Source organism: Podarcis pityusensis (assembly GCF_964106645.2).
Source record: "Podarcis pityusensis genome assembly, chromosome: 2".
Taxonomy (NCBI): Eukaryota; Metazoa; Chordata; class Lepidosauria; order Squamata; family Lacertidae; genus Podarcis; species Podarcis pityusensis.
The window spans coordinates 127670906-127689466 of NC_138029.1; the positions used below are offsets into that span (position 1 = coordinate 127670906).

General features: G+C 49.6%; 1 protein-coding gene across 1 annotated transcript; it reads left to right on the plus strand.

Moving 5' to 3' along the window:
* Nucleotides 1–434: 434 nt before the first annotated feature.
* LOC308466164 (H-2 class II histocompatibility antigen, E-S beta chain-like) lies at nt 435–12726 on the plus strand. The gene is made up of 6 exons (XM_080986810.1): nt 435–696; nt 2478–2747; nt 6334–6615; nt 6756–6866; nt 8728–8751; nt 9790–12726. The coding sequence occupies exons 1-6, from the start codon at nt 450–452 to the stop codon at nt 9801–9803; spliced, it is 948 nt and encodes a 315-aa protein (XP_080842936.1). The 5' UTR covers nt 435–449; the 3' UTR covers nt 9804–12726.
* The last annotated feature ends 5835 nt before the right edge of the window (nt 12727–18561 follow it).

Here is an 18561-nt window from a genome sequence, read left to right on the forward strand (position 1 = left end):
TTGGGGGGAGGGGTCTCCTTACTGGGGGGCTGCCAGGTCTCCCCGGGATGCAGGCTGGGGGGCCAAGAGGGGGAGCCCCTCCCTCAGCAGACAGTTCTTCCCCCCTTGAAACTTCCTTCCTCTTTCTGGATACAAGAAGGAACGAAGTTTAGCGGCTTAAAACGCAGCAGAAGAAAAGCGCATCTCGCTCTTTTGAAGCCTGAGTCTGAAAATTCCCTTTTTGCTGCCAGAGGAAAGTTTTGGATGGAACTGACAGATTCTTGTTAAGCTTTATATTCCCCCTCAGGTTTTCCGGGGGGCTTCCGGGAAGATCTTGATTCACCCGCGACGCGACAACAATGGAGACATCAGAAGCAGCTGAGAAGGCAAAGAGGAACTTGCAGGTCGAGCGAGAGCAGAGAGAGATCCCTTGCTAATGCTCTTGCCAGGAGTTCCCTGCCTGGCGACCGATGACACTGCCTCGGCTCGGAGGCGGATTGGGCGCTCGCGGGGCGGAGAGGCGGAGTGGGCGGGGCCTGCAGGAGTTTCCCCCGGGGCTGAGCGGAGAAAGTCCCATTTGGGAGTCTTCGGGGGGCGAAGAAGAGAGAAGGATGGGGGGCTCCGGCGCTGCGCCTTTGGCCTTTGGGGGGCTCCTGCTGGGGATGGGGGCGCTGGTGGTCTCCGCTTGGGAGGGGCTGGGCGTGGAGGCGCCTCCAGGTGAGCCAAGATTCTGCAATGGGGGGGGGGGAGAAGGAAGAGGAAACTCCGCTTAGCGGGACCCCCATCGGTGGGGCTCCTTTGAGGATCCCTCCTAGATGGTCTTCCATGATCTTAGCAGGGAGTCCGTAAGTGACTGTGGAGGCCAATTCTGGATCCCCACGTCCTTCCACAGGGGGGACATGGGGTTGGGGGGGGGGGAATTGATCCCTTGAGGGTTTGCCAAGCGTGCCTTCCTCTTAGCACGGTTCTCCCTTGCGTCCTGAGTTCGAGTGTCTTCAAAGCCCATGACGCCTTTGGTCAAGGCTGTTCTCCAATTGGAGCACCAGCAGACCAGTGTTTCCCAATTGTCGGTGTTTATAGTACATTTTGTTAGATGCGCCTTGAGAGAATCTTTTAACCTCTTTTGTTGACTTCCAGCATTCCATACTTTCCATTTTTAAGTTAGGACTAGAGTAGTTGCTTTGAAAGAAGAAGAACAACATGGTTCAGTTCAGGGAAGTTGATGTTGAAGAATCCTTGCTTCCCCACGGGGGATCTTTGCTTCTCCCAGGACACGGGGGGCAAAGGGGCAGGAGGGAAGGGGAAACACTCCCCCCCACTGAAAAGGAGCAGCTCAGGCTTCTTGGATTGGGAAGGAGAGAGCATTTAATTATATCCCACCTTTCAGGATTCAAATACTACCCCAGCAGCATTCAACTGAATTTTAATAGAACTACAATACTGACACATTCCTGCAGGACAGCTGATGGCAGGCAGCCCTAGGGGACTTTTTTGCGGGGGGGTGGGGGTGGGCAGCTGAATGTGGCCCTGAGCGCTTCTTCACCTGCCTCTGAAAATCATCCTCATCATTATTAGTCCATTTATCTCCCATCATTTTCAAGAGATCTCATAAGCAATTCTTAACTCTAGAAATGACTCCACATAACGCATAAATATACCTTTCTTCTGCTCCTAAGACAGGCATGGGCGTAGCCAGGATTTTTTGTTGGGGGGGCAGGACTTTTGTTAGGAGGGGGAACCTCAGTTTGCTATGTATTTTTATTGGTGTTTATTGATTTTGGGGGGGGGGGCTGCGCCTCCCTGCCTACGCCTATGACGGCGGCAGCAAAACCGGGGCAAAGGGAAACCTAAACTACCCCCCCCTCGCGGCAGGACCCCTCTCCCCGTCCCCTCTCCCAGCCCCCCCCCCCCCGCCTTGGGGTCCCCTGGGTGCTGAAATGGGCTCCTGTGTAGACAGGCGTCGCTTCCTGGGCTCTGGCAGGGAAAGCAAAAGTGAAACCGGGTGTCCCGCAGCGGGAGGGGGGTCTCGTGGGAGAGAGGGGGCAGTGAAGCGTCTCTCCCCCTCCTCGGCATCTCCCCCTTTTCCTGGTCTCTCTCCCACCCCCAACATTTTCTCTTCCAGCCGGAGGGCAATAAAAGGGGGAAGGGGAGATAAGCATGGGCGTAGCCATCAGGGGCAGGGAGCAGCCCCCCCCTCAAATCAATGAATAAATTAAAGCAGATAGGTCGGTTCTCTCTCTCCCCCCCCCCCATAAGTCCTGGCTACGCCCATGGGGTCCAGGGTCTTGGAGGTTGTGGCTCCCTCTCCGCAACGGCCTTTGGCTGCCGCTCTCTTCGTAACCCCCCCCCCCCCGCATGAGATCACGTGACACGACACAGACCATCTTTCTCCTGCCCGGCAGCTGCAACTATCCGCTATGGTGGGAGCTGCGCCCTTAAGGGAACCGGAAGTCTCTGTCCGCCCCCAATTTCATTCTCCCCCCCCTCCACCCCCGCAGAGCATTTCCTGTTCCAGGCGAGGGAGGAGTGCCACTTCTTCAACGGGACGCAGCGGGTCCACCTCCTAATTAGGTACTTCTTCGACCGGCAGGAGCTCGCCTACTTCGACAGCGAGCGAGGGAAGTTCGTGGCTGTGGCTGAACTGGGGGAGCCCTCAGTCAAGGCATGGAACCAGGACAAGGACATCCTGCGGAGAAACATGGCCGACGTGGATGTCTTCTGCCGGCACAACTACGAGATCGACGCGCCCTTCGCCCATTCCCGGCGCGGTGAGTCCAGAATGGGGGGGGGGGGGCGTCATGGGAAACGGGGCCCCCGGAAGAACCCAAAATGAGGGGGGGCGTGGGGTGGACCCGGGACTTTCTCCCCCCGAAGCCCCTGTCGCTGCTGCCGCCCCCCCGGCTCCCTCCCCTCCCGCTTTTCAGAGAGGAAGAGGGGCCTTTCCTGACGCCCCACTCCAGAGGCAGAGGCAGGAGGCGTTTCTGTGTCCCTGGAAGCATCACAAACCGTTTCGTATATTACAATGTGGCTCTTAGTTTAGTTATTTGTTATTAATTAAATTCGCATCCCGCCCTATACTTGTAGGCCTCAAGGTGGCTTGCAACACAATATTTCAGTATTAATAATAATAATAAAATAATAACAAACAACAATAACAACAATAATAGAAGTAATGATATTATTATTATTTATTATTATTATTATTATTATTATTAATAATAATAATACCCCATCCATTTAGCTGGGTTTCCCCAGCCACTCTGGGCGGCTCCCAACAGAATTAAAAGCACAATAGAACATTAAAAACTTCCTTTACTGCCTGTGCTGTCTCTGGTTCTCCCCCTCCTCATTCCACCCCCACAACGACCCTGTGAGGGAGGCCAGGCTGGGGGGGGGGCTGGCCAGGGACACCCGGGAGACTCAAGGCCCAGGGGGGATTTGATCCCAGGACACAGTCCAACGCTGCACTCCATTAGAGTGGGGGGCTGCAAGGGGGACATAGCAGCCTTTCAGGGGGAGGAGAGAGAGCGCATTTCAAGCAGAAACCCAGAACATTTTTAAAGTACAATATGATGTTATTTGGACATTATACAATTATTAATTGTAACACCTTAGAATGTTGTTTCCTGCACACCTGACATGGATTCAGGTTGGGCTGCCATATGTCCAGGTTTCTGGGGAATCAGGATGTTTAATGGGAGGGGGTTAGAAATTAACCTCACAATCTCAAAATCACATACGTTCAGGATTAAATAATAATTATTAGAAACATGGTCCATTTCCTTCCCACCCACCCATTACTATTTTCAGCTACCAGGCTCCCCTCCAGCCCTGCCCCCATTCGCCATGGATCATCCCTAAATCAAAGGATACTGTGCAGTGAATTCTGAATAGCATTCTGTTTGCTAGGAAAATAGGAAGGACAAACTCCTGAGATTCCCAGGACTCGGAACTGAGACAGAAGGATGGAAAGTGTCCTAGGAAGGGGAGGATATATCAAGAACTCTAGCCAAAAGTTTCAATATAAGGAATAATTCCTACTCAAGAGTTGAAATGAAAAACGTGTGTATTCTGCTAAGAATAACAGTTTGAAGCTAGTAGTAGATTTAAACACAACGTATAAGTATGATAGTTTTAAAGTAATGGTAAGTTTGGATACAACGTTTAAGTGCAGAAATAATGTCGTTTCAAATATACAATGATATAGTACAAAGGTACATGAAATACCAGTGCACAACAATTGTTTTATACAAGTCTCAATAGCAGTCAAAAAGAGTCCACATTATATAAAATTAGAATAAAGAATAAAGAATGAAGGATCAAATGGGGCCAAAAAGGAGTATCCGGGGTGTGAATCAGATGTACGGCTCAGTGGTGGTAACCAGGACAGGGCCCTGTTTCGGAGTACACGCCTTCTTCAGCTCGGTTTTTTGACGACTATAAATCTGTTGGAAGTCTGTATCATTTAGTTCTTTTATGTTTCTATTTCGACATGCGTCTTAGATAATTGCATCCAAGTTTTCTTGCGTTTCTCTGTGGATTCAGGTTGGGCTGCCATATGTCCAGGTTTCTGGGGAATCAGGATGTTTAATGGGAGGGGGTTAGAAATTAACCTCACAATCTCAAAATCACATACGTTCAGGATTAAATAATAATTATTAGAAACATGGTCCATTTCCTTCCCACCCACCCATTACTATTTTCAGCTACCAGGCTCCCCCCCAGCCCCCCCCCCCCGTTCTCCAGGGATCATCCCTAAATCAAAAGGATACTGTGCAGTGAATTCTGAAGATCATCCTGTTTGCCAGGAAAATAGGAAGGACAAATTCATGAGATTCCCAGGACTAGGAAATGAGACAGAAGGATGGAAAGTGCCCTGGGAAGGGGAGGGGCATCCCAGGACCCCCAGGGAGGAGCAGTTCCCTGTTTGTGGAAAGACCAGCCTGACCAGTGGGGAAACTGGGCTGACGTTGGGTAGATGGGGGGGGGGGGTCAGAGATCCCACTGGAGATGTGGGAAGTTGGGGGCTGGGAGTGTACGATCGACTGACTGTCCCCCGGGGGGGGCAAACTAGGCTTCCTGTCACCCAGGCAAAGACCCAGTTTTGTCACACACACCCCTTGTGTATTTGCATACACGCACAAAACTTGACACTTGTTCATAAAGGGCATAAAAAGGGCTGGAGAAGAGATAGTCTCTCCAAATAGTAAAATTGTATGTGTATCTGGCTTTCATTCAACCTTAAGAAGATCTCTTCAGTGAGCAGATCTTTTGAGGAATTCTAAGAAATATTATGACTGTAAATAATAATAATAATAATAATAATAATAATAATTATTAATGGAAACTATAATAATGATCAGGCACATACCAGAGAGTAAGTCCTACTGAACTCAGTCGTATACCTCTGAGTAAAAATGCTTAAGATTGCAGTATAAGACTGCAGAATCTTTACACAGTTATCTCAGAGTAAGCTCCATTGAATTCAATGGGACTTCTGAGTAGTAAAGGCAGTTTAAGGCTCTAAAGAATAAAATAAAAGAATAAATACTCCACAAGTTTCCTTTAAAAAATGCTGGCTGCTGAACCATTGCAATTAAAGAATTTAAAGTGGATTGGTTACATTTTCCTTCCAAATTGCAGGAAGGGATAAATACAAAGTGCTTGGTATGTCAGCATCACATTTCATTCATTGCAGGTATTTTATTTTCAGTATAAAGAGGATTCAGTTTTTGTAGCTGATTGTAGGCAGCAGTGCCCTCTCTATGTGTTCATGTGGTGTAAACATGTATGTTGTCTTCTAGAGATCCAAACACACACACACACACACACACACACACACAATGAACACACAAGCAAGCAATACTCCAAAGGGCTTCTGTTCCCAAAAGGGCAGGAGGGGATTTTCTAATCTCTTCACCACTTCTAATTCATCTCTGAGGCTTTAAGGGAAGCAAAAGAAGAAGAAAGAAAAAGAAGATTTTCCCATTTCAACTTTGCATGGAGAGAAACCTTCTCCAGGATTTCTCTTTCGCACACAGTTCCAAAAACAGTCAGGGGGAAAGGGGAAGGAGGGTCGTTTTCCAGGTTTTCCTGCTTCCCCTTGCAGATTAGCATCACTCTGGTGCTCAGCAGATGCTTTTAGACTCTGGAGCCAGGGGGGAAGGGCTGCGGACAGAGAAAGGGCCCCCCCTGCAAGCTGGGAGCCTCAGTTGCGCCCCCTAGAGGCGTCACCCTGGCTGGCCCCCCTCCCCCGTTAACTGTGGCCTCTCCTCCCTCCCTTGAAGCCTCCAGGTCCCTCCCTGCCTAAATCTCTGACCTTCCTCCCACATCTCCCTTGCCTCCCTCCCACAGTCCAGCCCAAGGTGAAGATCACCCCCACAGACAACGTTGAATCTTCACCACACAACACTCTGCTGATTTGCACCGTGAACCGCTTCTTCCCTGCGGGGATCGAGATCAAGTGGTTCAGGAACGGGAAGGAGGAGCCCAAAGTGTGGACCACGGACCTCATCCGGAACGGGGACTGGACCTTCCATATTGAGGTGATGCTGGAGACAAAGCCAGAACGTGGAGACGTCTACACCTGCCAGGTGGAGCACGCCAGCTTCGAAGGCCCCGTCACGGTGCAATGGGGTAGGACGCCTTCCCAGCCCTGACCCACCTACTGCCCAAGGAAGTGGGGGGCATTCCTGGGGGGCTAGATGGGTTGCTCCCCCCTCGGGGGGTTGATCCCAGGCCTGCCTTTCCTCACTCGCGGCTTTTTCTCTCTTCAGAGCCACAGTCGGACTCTGCCAGGAGCAAGATGTGGACGGGGATTGTGGGGATTGTGCTGGGGCTGGTCTTTGGGGCCACTGGACTCGCCCTTTACCTGAAGAACAAGAAAGGTGAGGGTGGGGTGCCAGGGGGAGAGGGAGGGTTGGGTGTGGGGCTGGATTGGGCTCCAGACTCCCCTCCTCTTCTTAGGCAGAGGTTCTGGAGAGTGTTTCCTGCCTTCTCCACTCCTAGGAGGTCCCTCTTGATGTCTCAAATGGAGCCTCAGCTATTATGGAGATGGTCTGAGGTTTAAATCTGTAGATTAAGACCTAAACCTCCTAGGAGGTCCGTCTTGGTGTCTCAGAATTTAGTCCAAACTGATCTCAGGCCAGAATCACCTGCAGGATCTCTGACTGTCTCTTATCCGAGACTCTTTCTATCTTTTTTACACCGTGGAGAAACACAGCTCTTCTTCTGGATTTAGAAGCCTTTGTACTTTCAGTGCTGTTCTTCTAAGGTCCTCCTGTGTTCCCTGAAGTGCCAGCATGATGTAGTGGTTAAGAGCAGTGGACTCGTAATCTGGGGAACTGGGTTCGCTTCCCCGCTCCTCCACATGCAGCTGCTGGGTGACCTTGGGCTAGTTACTCTTCTCAGAAGTCTCTCAGCCCCACTCACCTCACAGAACGTTTGCGTTGGTGGAGGAAGGGAAAGGAGAATTTTAGCCGCTTTGAGACTCCTTAAGGTAGTGATAAAGCAGGAATCAAATCCAATTCTTCTTCTTCTTCTTCTCCTGATCAAAACTCTGCTCAAAGAAGTAAGAGCAAGGGCCTTTAAGACACCCACAGCCAGGATCCCATCGCCTCACTTTGACCTCTTCCTCATTTGCATGAATTACTTTGCATGCATTACCGTATTTTTCGCTCCATAGGACGCACTTTTTCCCCTCCAAAAATGAAGGGGAAATGTGTGTGCGTCCTATGGAGCGAATGCAGGCTTTCGCTGAAGCCTGGAGAGCGAAAGGCATCGGTGCGCACCGACCCCTCTCGCTCTCCAGGCTTCAGGAAGCTATCCGCAAGCCTTGCAAGCCCGGTGGGAGTTCCCGCGGGCTCACAAGGCTTGCAGGCAGCAGCCTGCAGCCCCGGCGAGTGTCCGCAAGCCTTGCGCGCCCGGCAGGAGGTCCCGCCGAGCGCGCGAGGCTTGGGGCAGCAGCCTGTCGCCCGAAGCACGGGGAGCCCTCCGGAGGGCTCCCCGTGCTTCGGGCGAGTGTCTGCAAGCCTTGCGCGCCCGGCAGGAGGTCCCGCCGAGCGCGCAAGGCTTGGGGCTGCAGCTTGTCGCCCGAAGCACGGGGAGCCCTCCGGAGGGCTCCCCGTGCTTCAGGCGAGTGTCTGCAAGCCTTGCGCGCCCGGCAGGAGGTCCCGCCGAGCGCGCAAGGCTTGGGGCTGCAGCTTGTCGCCCGAAGCACGGGGAGCCCTCCGGAGGGCTCCCCGTGCTTCGGGCGAGTGTCTGCAAGCCTTGCGCGCCCGGCAGGAGGTCCCGCCGAGCGCGCGAGGCTTGGGGCGGTAGCCTGCAGCCCGAAGCACGCGAGGCTTGGGGCGGCAGCCGCAGGGGGGGGAATAATTTTTTTTATTCATTTCCCCCCCCCCAAAAAAACGAGGTGCGTCCTATAGAACGAAAAATACGGTAATTAATAACTGGGCAAGGCTAAGAAATGCAGCCTAAGGAATGAGGAGCGGTTTGTGGGGGGCATTGGGGGATGGGGAGAAGAGTAGATTGCAAAACATCCTTTCTGTTTTGGGAAAGAAATGTTTCCATTTAACGAATAATTATCTTTAACCCCTCGTATTCTGTTCTGCAGAGGGAGTGGGGAAACAGGTCTTAGTTGTGCCTTGATTGCATTATCTTGATCTTGGGAGCTCTGGGGTTCTCAGGGGATCGATTCCAGTTGATATTTGATGCTGACCAAGTATTGCTGTTCTCTTTTTCCCCTCCCAGGGAGAGCTGTTCCCCAGCCTGCAGGTAACGTTCATCCCTCCTCCTTCCCCTCCCCCCTCCTCCTTCCCCCACCCCTTCTCCCGGCTGCTTAGGGTGGCCCCCTTGCTTGCTTTTCATACAGCCGGGGATGGGGGATGGGGTTTAAAATTCCCCCCCCCCCCATAAGCACACGCTCTAATTTCATCTCCTGGAAGTGGGTCTGCAGGGGAATTCCCCACCTGGGAGGCTGTCAGGCAAAGCTCACTTTCAGGGGCCAAGTGAGGAGACCAGGGCTTTCTTCCCCTGCCCACTTTCCAAGACACGTAGCCCAAGGGTGGGGAACCCTTTTAACCCCAAAGTGGGTGGAGCAACGCATGCAAATATCCCCTTTCCAGAATAGACTACTTTCTACCCCTCTCCGTTCTTCAGTGGTGTAGTGGTTCAGAGCGGAGGACTCGTAATCTGGGGAACCGGGTTCGCTTTCCCACTCCTCCAAATGCAGCTGCTGGGTGACCTTGGGCCAGTCACCCTTCTCTGAAGCCTCTCAGCCCCACTCACCTCACAGAGTGTTTGTTGTGGGGGAGGAAGGGAAAGGAGAATGTTAGCCGCTTTGAGACTCCTTCGTGTAGTGATAAAGCAGGATATCAAATCCAAACTCTTCTTCTTCATCCTCAGAGTTCAAGGAGCATCCCAGGGAGGTGGAAACACTTGAGGAGGGTACAAAGCAGGGTCAGGAGGAGTCTTAGGGGCCAAAGAGAGAGAGTCCTGGGGGCCACCTCCTGGGCCAGAGTCCTGGGATTCCCCACCCCTCTTCAGAACCTCCTCTTTCCCACTGCCTAAGCCAGCCAAGACTCCCTCCTCAGAGCCTCCCCTGCCAGACCCATAACCTCCAGGCCCTGCGGACTCCAACTCCCACCACCCCCAGCCAGCATGGCCAATGGTTAGAGGGCACAATGGGAACTGTAGTTCAGAAGGCCTGCTGGTCACTCTATTTGAGTGTCCCCCAAATCCTGCCAGGGATTCATCCCCCCCCCTTCTCTCCCCACAGTGATGGGCTTGTCTCTCTTTTCTCTCTGCCTACAGGTCTCATTGATTAAACTTTGCTGCTCCCTCGGGATACCAGGATGTGGAGAATTCCTTCCTGCAAGTTCCCCTCTGTCCTTGCTCAGAGGATGGGAGCTTTTCGTTAGTTGCTTTTTATTACTTCGTTTTCTGGGTGTCGCTTGAGGTTTCCATTGCTCTTTCATTTGGCAGATTGGCAGTTATCCTAGCCTGACGTAGCTTTATTTGCACATCTATGTTGGAGACTCTGTGCTCTGAATCTCCCCAGAGAAGCCTGAGCTGAGCCTTAAAGCAATGATGGATCCAGTCAGACTGTCAGGACTGAATGTTAGTTCTTAAAGTCCTGATGGAGAGCCTCATAAAATTTGACTCACTTTTTTGGGGGTATATTTTTCAATTACCGTATTTTTTGCTCTATAAGACTCACTTTTTCCCTCCTAAAAAGTAAGGGGAAATGTGTTTGCGTCATATGGAGTGAATGCAGGCTGTGCAGCTATCCCAGAAGCCAGAACAGCAAGAGGGATTGCTGCTTTCACTGCACAGTGATCCCTCTTGCTGTTCTGGCTTCTGAGATTCAGAATATTTTTTTTCTTGTTTTCCTCCTCCAAAAACTAGGTGCGCCTTGTGGTCTGGTGCGTCTTATAGAGCGAAAAAGACGGTAAATTTTCTTTTTTGCATTTTAGAATATTCCTGTAAACAATCTTAAAATATAAATGATTTCCCTTCTCTTTCCATGGTTCATTTTCCATACCATAAATCCCTGCAAGTGTACACAATCCCCCCCCGGATATATTCAATAAACATTTTCCAACCTTCTCTGTCAGATAGCAAAGGTGTTTGCTCACGAGTAACCGGGCAGGACTCCGACCTGTCTTTTACAGGTTTTATTAGGTGCAAAAACTATTTACAGTGCAGAACCCCAAAGTTCAAGTCTGCCTCAGTCGCTAGCAGAATCTGGGAGTGCCTGTTTCCTGGACCTCCCCCAGCATAAAAGCCTCGTTACGCCCAGCCTTTTCCTTCCCTCTTGGCGCTTTAGACTTCTGCGCAGGGTGGGCGACGGAAGAGGCGTGCTTCCCTCCTGGCCGGCTTTGCCAGGAGCGGTGCTGAGGCTCTCACCAGCATCCTCTGGTCCTTTCCCCTCTTCCCCACTGGAGGTGGGGCTTTCCTCATCACCAGAAGAGGAACTGCTTCGCAAGATTTTCGGAGCTCCCTGTAACACAACTGCCCCTCTGTTTCCCGCCCCTGTTCTGATGGCAGTTCCCTGACATTCTCTAAACGTATGTTCTTCTTGTTCTCTTATTCTATATGTTAAATCTGAAAGCTGAGCATATTCCGTCAGCTTAAGTTGCCATTCATCTTTGGTTGGGACCTCACTCATTTTCCATTTTTGGGCTGACAAAACACAAGCTGCAGTAGTGGCAGACATAAATAACCTTTTTTGACACCTGGGAATTTCCATCTGAATTTTCCCCAACAAAAAGGGGTCTGGCTTTGGGTTTTTTTTAAAGTACTTTTAAACATTTTTTTCAATTCATTATAAATTATTTCCCAGTACTCTTTTACCCTTTTACAAGTCCACCATATGTGATAGAACATACCCTCAACCTCAGTTTCAAAAAGGACCTTCCTTCTGGACAAGAGTCCAGGTCTCCCTGCCCCCTTGTAGCCAATGAGACCCATCCTCTTCCTTCTGATCCAAATAGGAATTAGCCAACTGTATTGATACACTCCACCCCAATCTCCGAGTGGGGCAAGTTTGCAGGGGTCCAGGCACCTACCCAGAGTTTGTGCTTCCTTTGGAAATGAGGCCCAGCGGAGACTATGGTGTCTTTAGGACACATGGTTTCCTTACACATCTCTACAGCCTGAGCCTACAATGGAGGGGCTCACAGCAATCCCACCCCAATAGGTTATTCCTTCTCCCCTGACCACAGCCGCCTTGGATTCTAGCAAGGCCCCAGCCATGGCTCTGATCCTCTCCCTCTAGCTTGCCACTTACAGACTGAACCCTTTTCCGCCACAGCAAACTGAAATCCCAAAAGCTCAAAACTCTGTTGTCTCTGCCCCCTAACTCAAATCTCAGGGTGGGGGTCCACCCATTTGCATCTGGCCCCACTTCCTTCGTGGCTTATCGCCTTCCTTTGTGAGGCTCAGGGCTCATAATTAGCAGCCAGGAACTATAACAATATAAAAGCATATCCCCCCCATTCTTTCTCCAGCTTGCCCCTCAACAGGCAGTATGAGTCTAATTTCAAGCGACAGCCCCCTCCTTCCCCTGCCCTGATGCCTTTATCTCCTCATAGTGGGTGATTTGTTAGTTGCTCTGTAAAGACCCATCTATTTTGTCATAATCATGATTTCACAGCCTTGGGATGATCTCCCCTGAGTTGCACTGTGGCAAGGCTGCCTAAAGAAAGTATATGTGTATAATTGTGCCTTAGATTATAGTGCCTAATTATAAGAAGCCAAATACTATGTCTTTCATTGTGCCTTATTATTGCTGTGCTAGCAAAAACATATATGCATTTAGCTGAATTTGCAGTTTGCAGGGAAAACATCCATCATAGTCACAAGATGATAATAGTCAACAGATGTCCTGTGAAACAGGATATCCAAGTTGGGTGCTTTCCACATAGGATGTCTGATAACAAGGCAGGGGTTACTTGCCTGCCAAAAAGGGATTTTTGCTTGCTTGCTGATAACACAGTATATGAGGAAATGTCTAATGTAATGAGCTATCGCATAAATAAAGAAATGATCTTTATAAGGACATCAGGAAGGGTGATGTCTAAGCTTATTGGCTTAATTTTGCTCCAGTACATGAATATGTAATGCCTAAAGCTAGCTGGAAAAAAAGGTAGATAAACCCATGGAACTGTTGATCGGGGTCCAGTCTTTGAGAGGAGACTCCACTGGGCCTATTGCTGTCAGCAATAAACATACTTTCTATTTCTCCAACTGCTGCGTCTGTGATCTTTGAGTTCACCCAGAACGAGGTTCCCAGGTTACCACGCAACATTCTGGTGCCGTGACTCGGATAGCAGGCAAGAGGGGCCTCAGGGACCCCAGGCCCTTGCCCACCGGGTGGGGTGGAATGTCGCTGGACCGCTGGCTTTCCCCCAAGTGCCATTGGACACTTTCTCCAAGGAGGGAGACCATGCTGCACTGCACTGTGCCTTGCCTGCCGCGGCAACGGGCCGTATGGAGAAATAAAAAGTAACTAGAACTGAGGCGCGCCAGCAGGCTATGTTGGAAGAAGGGGTTTTTAAGGTTATAGGGAACCCTCCATGTGGGGGAAGAGAGGTTTGATCAGCCTCTGCCACCAGTACTTCCAAGGAAAGGGAATAGTCCTTGTGGAGGAACCTGGGTGAGCTTAGGAAAGGGTGTGGGAATTAGCTGTGTGGTGTGGTGAAGTGAAGAGAAGAGTGAATGAATGTGAGTGATTGAAGACCCCAAAGGAATTGACGGTACCAGGGCGCTGGGGCATTGAATGTGGACCTCTTACGTACCGCAGTTCCAAGTTGGGTGACCACACTTGGTCGGGAACAGAAGGAAGCATATCTTTGAAATTTTTTGAAGGCACTTCACAAGGGACATAATAATGGGAGGGGACTGTTCAACAGCAAACACACCATTAGGATGCATGATTGAAAATTTCAAGAAAGCCTTCTCTGGGGACTATGGTGTCAAATTGACCCCAGAGACCTTGAGGATGCACTGTGAACTAAACTGGCCAAACCAGGTCCCGAAATGGCCATCAGAAGGCAGTTTTGATGTAGAATTGTACATCGTACATCGACCAGTGGTATGATGCCTGCATAAAGAATCCTCCATGGATGAAGAAATGCAAGGGAGCAGCCTGCCAGATACTGGCATTGAAACAGGAGGCCCGGAGAAATATAGATAAGCCTAAACCTCCAGTGCCTACTAAGATAATAAATCAAGGCCCTCCAGAGGAAGATTTTCTCTTCCCGCCTCCTTATGCTCCATCACCCAGAAACCCGTCTGTACCACCAGCTGCACTGCCCAGGAACCAGCTTCCACCACCAGTTCTACAACCTGGAACCTTACCAGCACCAGCCCTACCTTTTCCTCAGGCTGGCCCATTGCAAGGCCCATTACAAGTCCTTCAGGAAGGAGAAACCAAAGCCCCTCCAGATCTAGAGACTCTAGGTGCTGTAGGAGGGAGAGTGGCCGGAGGGATAGGTCCCACCCCACCATCAAGTGGCAGAGGCACTCCAACAGGGACCCCTGAGAGTGGGAAAAGAACGCCAGACAAAGTAATGGAGATCTTGGATAATATTAGGAAGTCAACAGGTGAGCTGGTGCAGGAACTCAAACAGAGTCCTCTCCTTCCATATAAGCACAAGCTGCGCTCTGCTAAACCCAGGGAGGAAGAAGGGGATTTAGCTCCAATGATGCCCTTGCGAGCAGTTCTGGAACCCCAGGAATCGAGGCTAATGGACAATCAAGGTCAACCCATACCAGGAGCCCTGCCACCAAGCTCAGTTACCATGCAGTACGTCCCATTTACTACCACTGATCTGCTAAATTGGAAGACTCATACCCCTTCCTTTTCTGAGAAGCCCCAGGCAATGCAGGATCTCCTGGCATCCATCATGGTAACTCACTTGCCTACATAGCAGGATTGCAGGCAGCTTTTAATGACCCTCTTCACCACTGAGGAACGGAGGAGGATAGATGCGGCAGCAGAGCGAAGTTTGAGGGAAGAATTACCACCAGGAGAGCCGAACCCTGATAGATGGGTCTGTGAGCAATACCCCCTTGAAAATCCAAACCCAGATGAGCAGCAGGTGACATTGAGCACTTACAGGCCAACGGTACTGAAGGGTATAAGGGGTGCTGCCCGAAAGCCTACTAATATGACTAGAGTGTCTGAGGTGATCCAGAAGGCAGAGGAGATGCCAGCTGAATTTCTTGAATACCCAATGGAGGCATACAGGGTCTACACTCCTTTTGTCCCACAGGACCAGGCCAACCGCCAGACGGTTAATGCAGCCTTTGTAGCTCAGAGTGCCCCTGACATTAGAAAGAAGTTGCAATAACAAGAGGGATTTGAAGGAATGAATCTTGAACAGCTTAGGACCATAGCCCAGAAAGTTTTTGTGAACAGAGAAATTGAGGTAAAGAAGGAAAAGGAGAAGGAGATGAGGAAGAAAGCTGCATTGTTGGTGGTGGCTATCAGCCAAGCACCAGTGATTGAAGGGAGCCCCCAAAGGGGAGGCTTCAATCAAGGGCGAGGCAGAGGTAGAGGTCAGCCACTAGGAAGGAATCAGTGCACCATATGTAGAAAGGAAGGCCACTGGAAGCGAGAATGCGCCAAAGCGGGAAGCATAGACTGACAATGTGAAGGTGTCAAAGGATTGAAAGAAGATGGGGAGGGCTGCGCGGAAGGATACAAGGAGGAAGATATGCAAGGAATGGGGAGAACAGCTCAGATTTTATTGGATTAGCAGGAATTGAGGAATATGAGAATGAATAGAACAGACCGGGTTCAGTTCTCCCTTTAGGCCCCCGAGAGCCCATGGTATCTGTGAAAGAAGGGAGCCGCTTTGTAGACTTTATGGTGGATACAGGAGCACAATATTCTGTTTTAACCAAACCCCTGAAAGCAAAAAGCAACCAAGCAATAACAATTGTAGGAGCCACTGGCAATCAAACTGTAAAACCTTTTTTACAACCCCAAGAGTGTCAAATTGGAGGAAAAACCCTAACACATCAGTTTATTTATGTGCCGGAATGCCCCATTCCCCTTTTGGGATGTGATTTCCTAGCTAAGATTAAAGCCCAAGTAACTTTCACACCCAAAGGGGCAGAGTTGAAGCTACCACCGGAGGCAACAGGAATTGTAACAGTGACCGTGCCTCGAGAACAAGCCTGGCAAATGATGATGGCTTTATCAGATATAAATCCTCACGAGCAAAAATTGCAACCGCTTCCCAAATCAAATCAAAATGTTTATTCGGCTTTACGCCCATCATAAAGCACAACACACAAAACAAATCAAATAAAACAGCGGTCTCGTACAAGCCGCAAGTAATATAACACAATTCACAGCTCACAAGGACAAATATTGGCAATTCAAAAGAAAAATTTAAGATTAAGATTAAAAATTTAGACACTCCGCTAAAATCAATATCTGATGTCATTATCGAAAATTCTTATAACTATCAATAATCAGCTAACATTCCATTCCGTCTCTTGTACGAGAGGACGGCTGTTAGGAATTTAGCAACCTGTAGGGTAATATAAGGATCTACATCTTGAAGAACCCAGGCAAGCTGTAGGTCTACTGGTTTGTCAGCCATAGGCTGGATTATGGAGTTAAGTATACTAGCACGAGCTGAACTGTACATAGGGCAGATAAACATAACATGATGTAGGGATTCAGATGTTTTCATTTCACAAGCACACATTGAAGGGACTTGGCCCTTAGTGAATCTATGTCTCAGCACGTTTGTTGGAAAAACATTGAACCTAGCTCTAATGAAGGCATATCGGTGAGATGCGGCCATAAGCGATGTTAAGTAGGACGGAGCACGGTAGATAGGGGTTATGCCGAGATTTAACGGCGAGCAGGCTCCACCACCAGCTAATAAATTTTGGTATAGCTCCGCATCATCCAGCCTTTGATTTATACACCTTTTTGCCACGTTTAGATCCAGTTTGAGCAATTCAGTGGGCTTCCCAAGCCTTTGCAAGCCCCACTAGGAGTGTGGGTAGAGGATAATCCTCCAAGTATGGCGAAGAACATTGCCCCAATTGTAGTAGCTTTGAAACCAGGTGCAAGACCAGTGGCAATTCAACAATACCGGATTCCCAGGCAAGCAGCTGAAGGAATACAAATCCACATAAATAGACTCTTGAAATACGGGCTACTGAAAAGATGTCAGTCATTTTGGAACACGCCTCTTTTGCCAGTTGGAAAACCGAATACTAATGATTATCGTCCAGTCCAAGACCTTAGGGAAGTGAACAGGGCCATTGAAACCTTACATCCAAATGTTCCCAATCCCTATAACATTTTAGGATTAATACCAGCAGAGGCAACTGTGTTCACAGTATTGGACTTAAAGGATGCCTTTTTCTGCTGCCAGTTAGCACCCCAAAGCCAACCTATCTTTGCCTTTCAATGGGAAGATCCCCATATCAGGAGCAAGGGCCAGCTAACATGGACCTGTTTACCACAAGGGTTCAAAAATTCCCCAACTTTGCTTGGAACAGCATTAGCTCAGGACTTAGCTAAATTTTCATCAGTACCTAGGGAAAAGGTCTCCTTCTGTATGTAGATGATTTGATACTGGCAGCCAGTGATTACCAGACCTGTAAAGAGGGCACCGAGGAATTGTTACGCCTGCTTTGGGAGGCCAGGTACAAGGTATCCCGCAAAAAGGCTCATATATACCAAAGGACTGTGAGATATTTGGGATTTGATATCTCTCATCAACAAAGGGCACTAAGACCTGAATGGAAGGCAGCCATTTGTATCATTATAAAGAGCCCGCTACCCGAAGGCAGCTCCATGGGTTCTTGGGAGCTGCAGGATTCTGTCGCATTTGGATTCTGGACTTCAGCAACCTTGCCTACCCCCTTTACGAAAGCACTAAAGGAAAGGAAATAGACCCCTTTGAATGGGGCTCCGAGCAGAGAATGGCCTTCAACGAATTGAAGTGCAAATTAATGCAGGCCCCAGCCTTAGGTCTGCCAAATCCTGAAAAGCCTTTTCAGCTCTATGTCCATGAACAAAGGGGGATGGCAGCAGGAGTCTTGACTCAAAGGATGGGAGGTTGGAAGCGCCCCGTGGCTTACTTGTCCAAATTATTGGACTCAGTGGCAAAAGGATGGCCGCCATGCTTACGAGCAGTAGCGACCACTGCCTTGTTGGTGAAGAAAGCTTACAAATTCACTTTCGGACAAGAAATATATGTGAACGTGCTCCATGCTGTCTTGACTCTCATGGAATACAAAGGGAGCTATTGGTTGTCCAATTATCGTGTAATGGCTTGGCTCTCCCACAGAAGCGAGACACCGGCAGTAATTATCTCAGGTTTATTACTCAAACACATAAATCACTCCGGAGCTCCTTCACTCCGTGTCTGACTCCAAGTTAGCAGTTGCCGAGTCTAAACTCCGCCCCTTCCTCTTCTTCCAACAGAGGAAAAAACCCTTTTGCTTCCGCTCTTTTTCCCTCCTCTCACTGACCTTTTCGCGCCTTCGAGTTTTTGGGCTAGCTATTCCTGGCCTCTCCGCTTCTATCTCTGAGCTATCTTCTGCTTGCTCTCTGAATTTTTCTGAAGCTATGCTACTCGGCTTCCCCTTCTCCCTCTCACATTCCAGTTCACATTCCAGTGTCCTTATCTCCCTTGGCTTGCTTCGATTCCCAGCCTCTGTCAGCTTCATTCCGGAGCTGACTTATCGCATGGCAAAATACCAAGGGTGCATTTGCAAGTTGTAAACACCTTGAATCCTGCCACCCTATTGCCCATCCCTGAGGCAAAGGACTATGAGCCCCACAACTGTCTTCAAGTAATGGATGAGGTGTATTCTAGTCGCCCTGACCTGAAAGATGAAACCTTAAAGAACCCTGACATGGAATACTTCACAGACGGGAGCAGCTATATCTATGAGGGGGAAAGGAAGGCGGGGTATGCCATAGTGACCCTCGAGGAGACAGTGGAGGCCAAACCCTTACCAGTAGGAACCTAGGCCCAAAAGGCAGAAATTGTGGCACTTACCAGAGCCCTTCAATTGTCAGCAAGTTGCCGGGCAAAT

Coding starts and splice junctions, on each gene's coding strand:
- LOC308466164 (XM_080986810.1), top strand. CDS start 450: ATGACACTGCCTCGGCTCGGAGGCGGATTGGGCGCTCGCGGGGCGGAG. Junction 6,616..6,755: donor CCCCGTCACGGTGCAATGGG/GTAGGACGCCTT, acceptor TTCTCTCTTCAG/AGCCACAGTCGGACTCTGCC. Junction 6,867..8,727: donor TTACCTGAAGAACAAGAAAG/GTGAGGGTGGGG, acceptor TTCCCCTCCCAG/GGAGAGCTGTTCCCCAGCCT.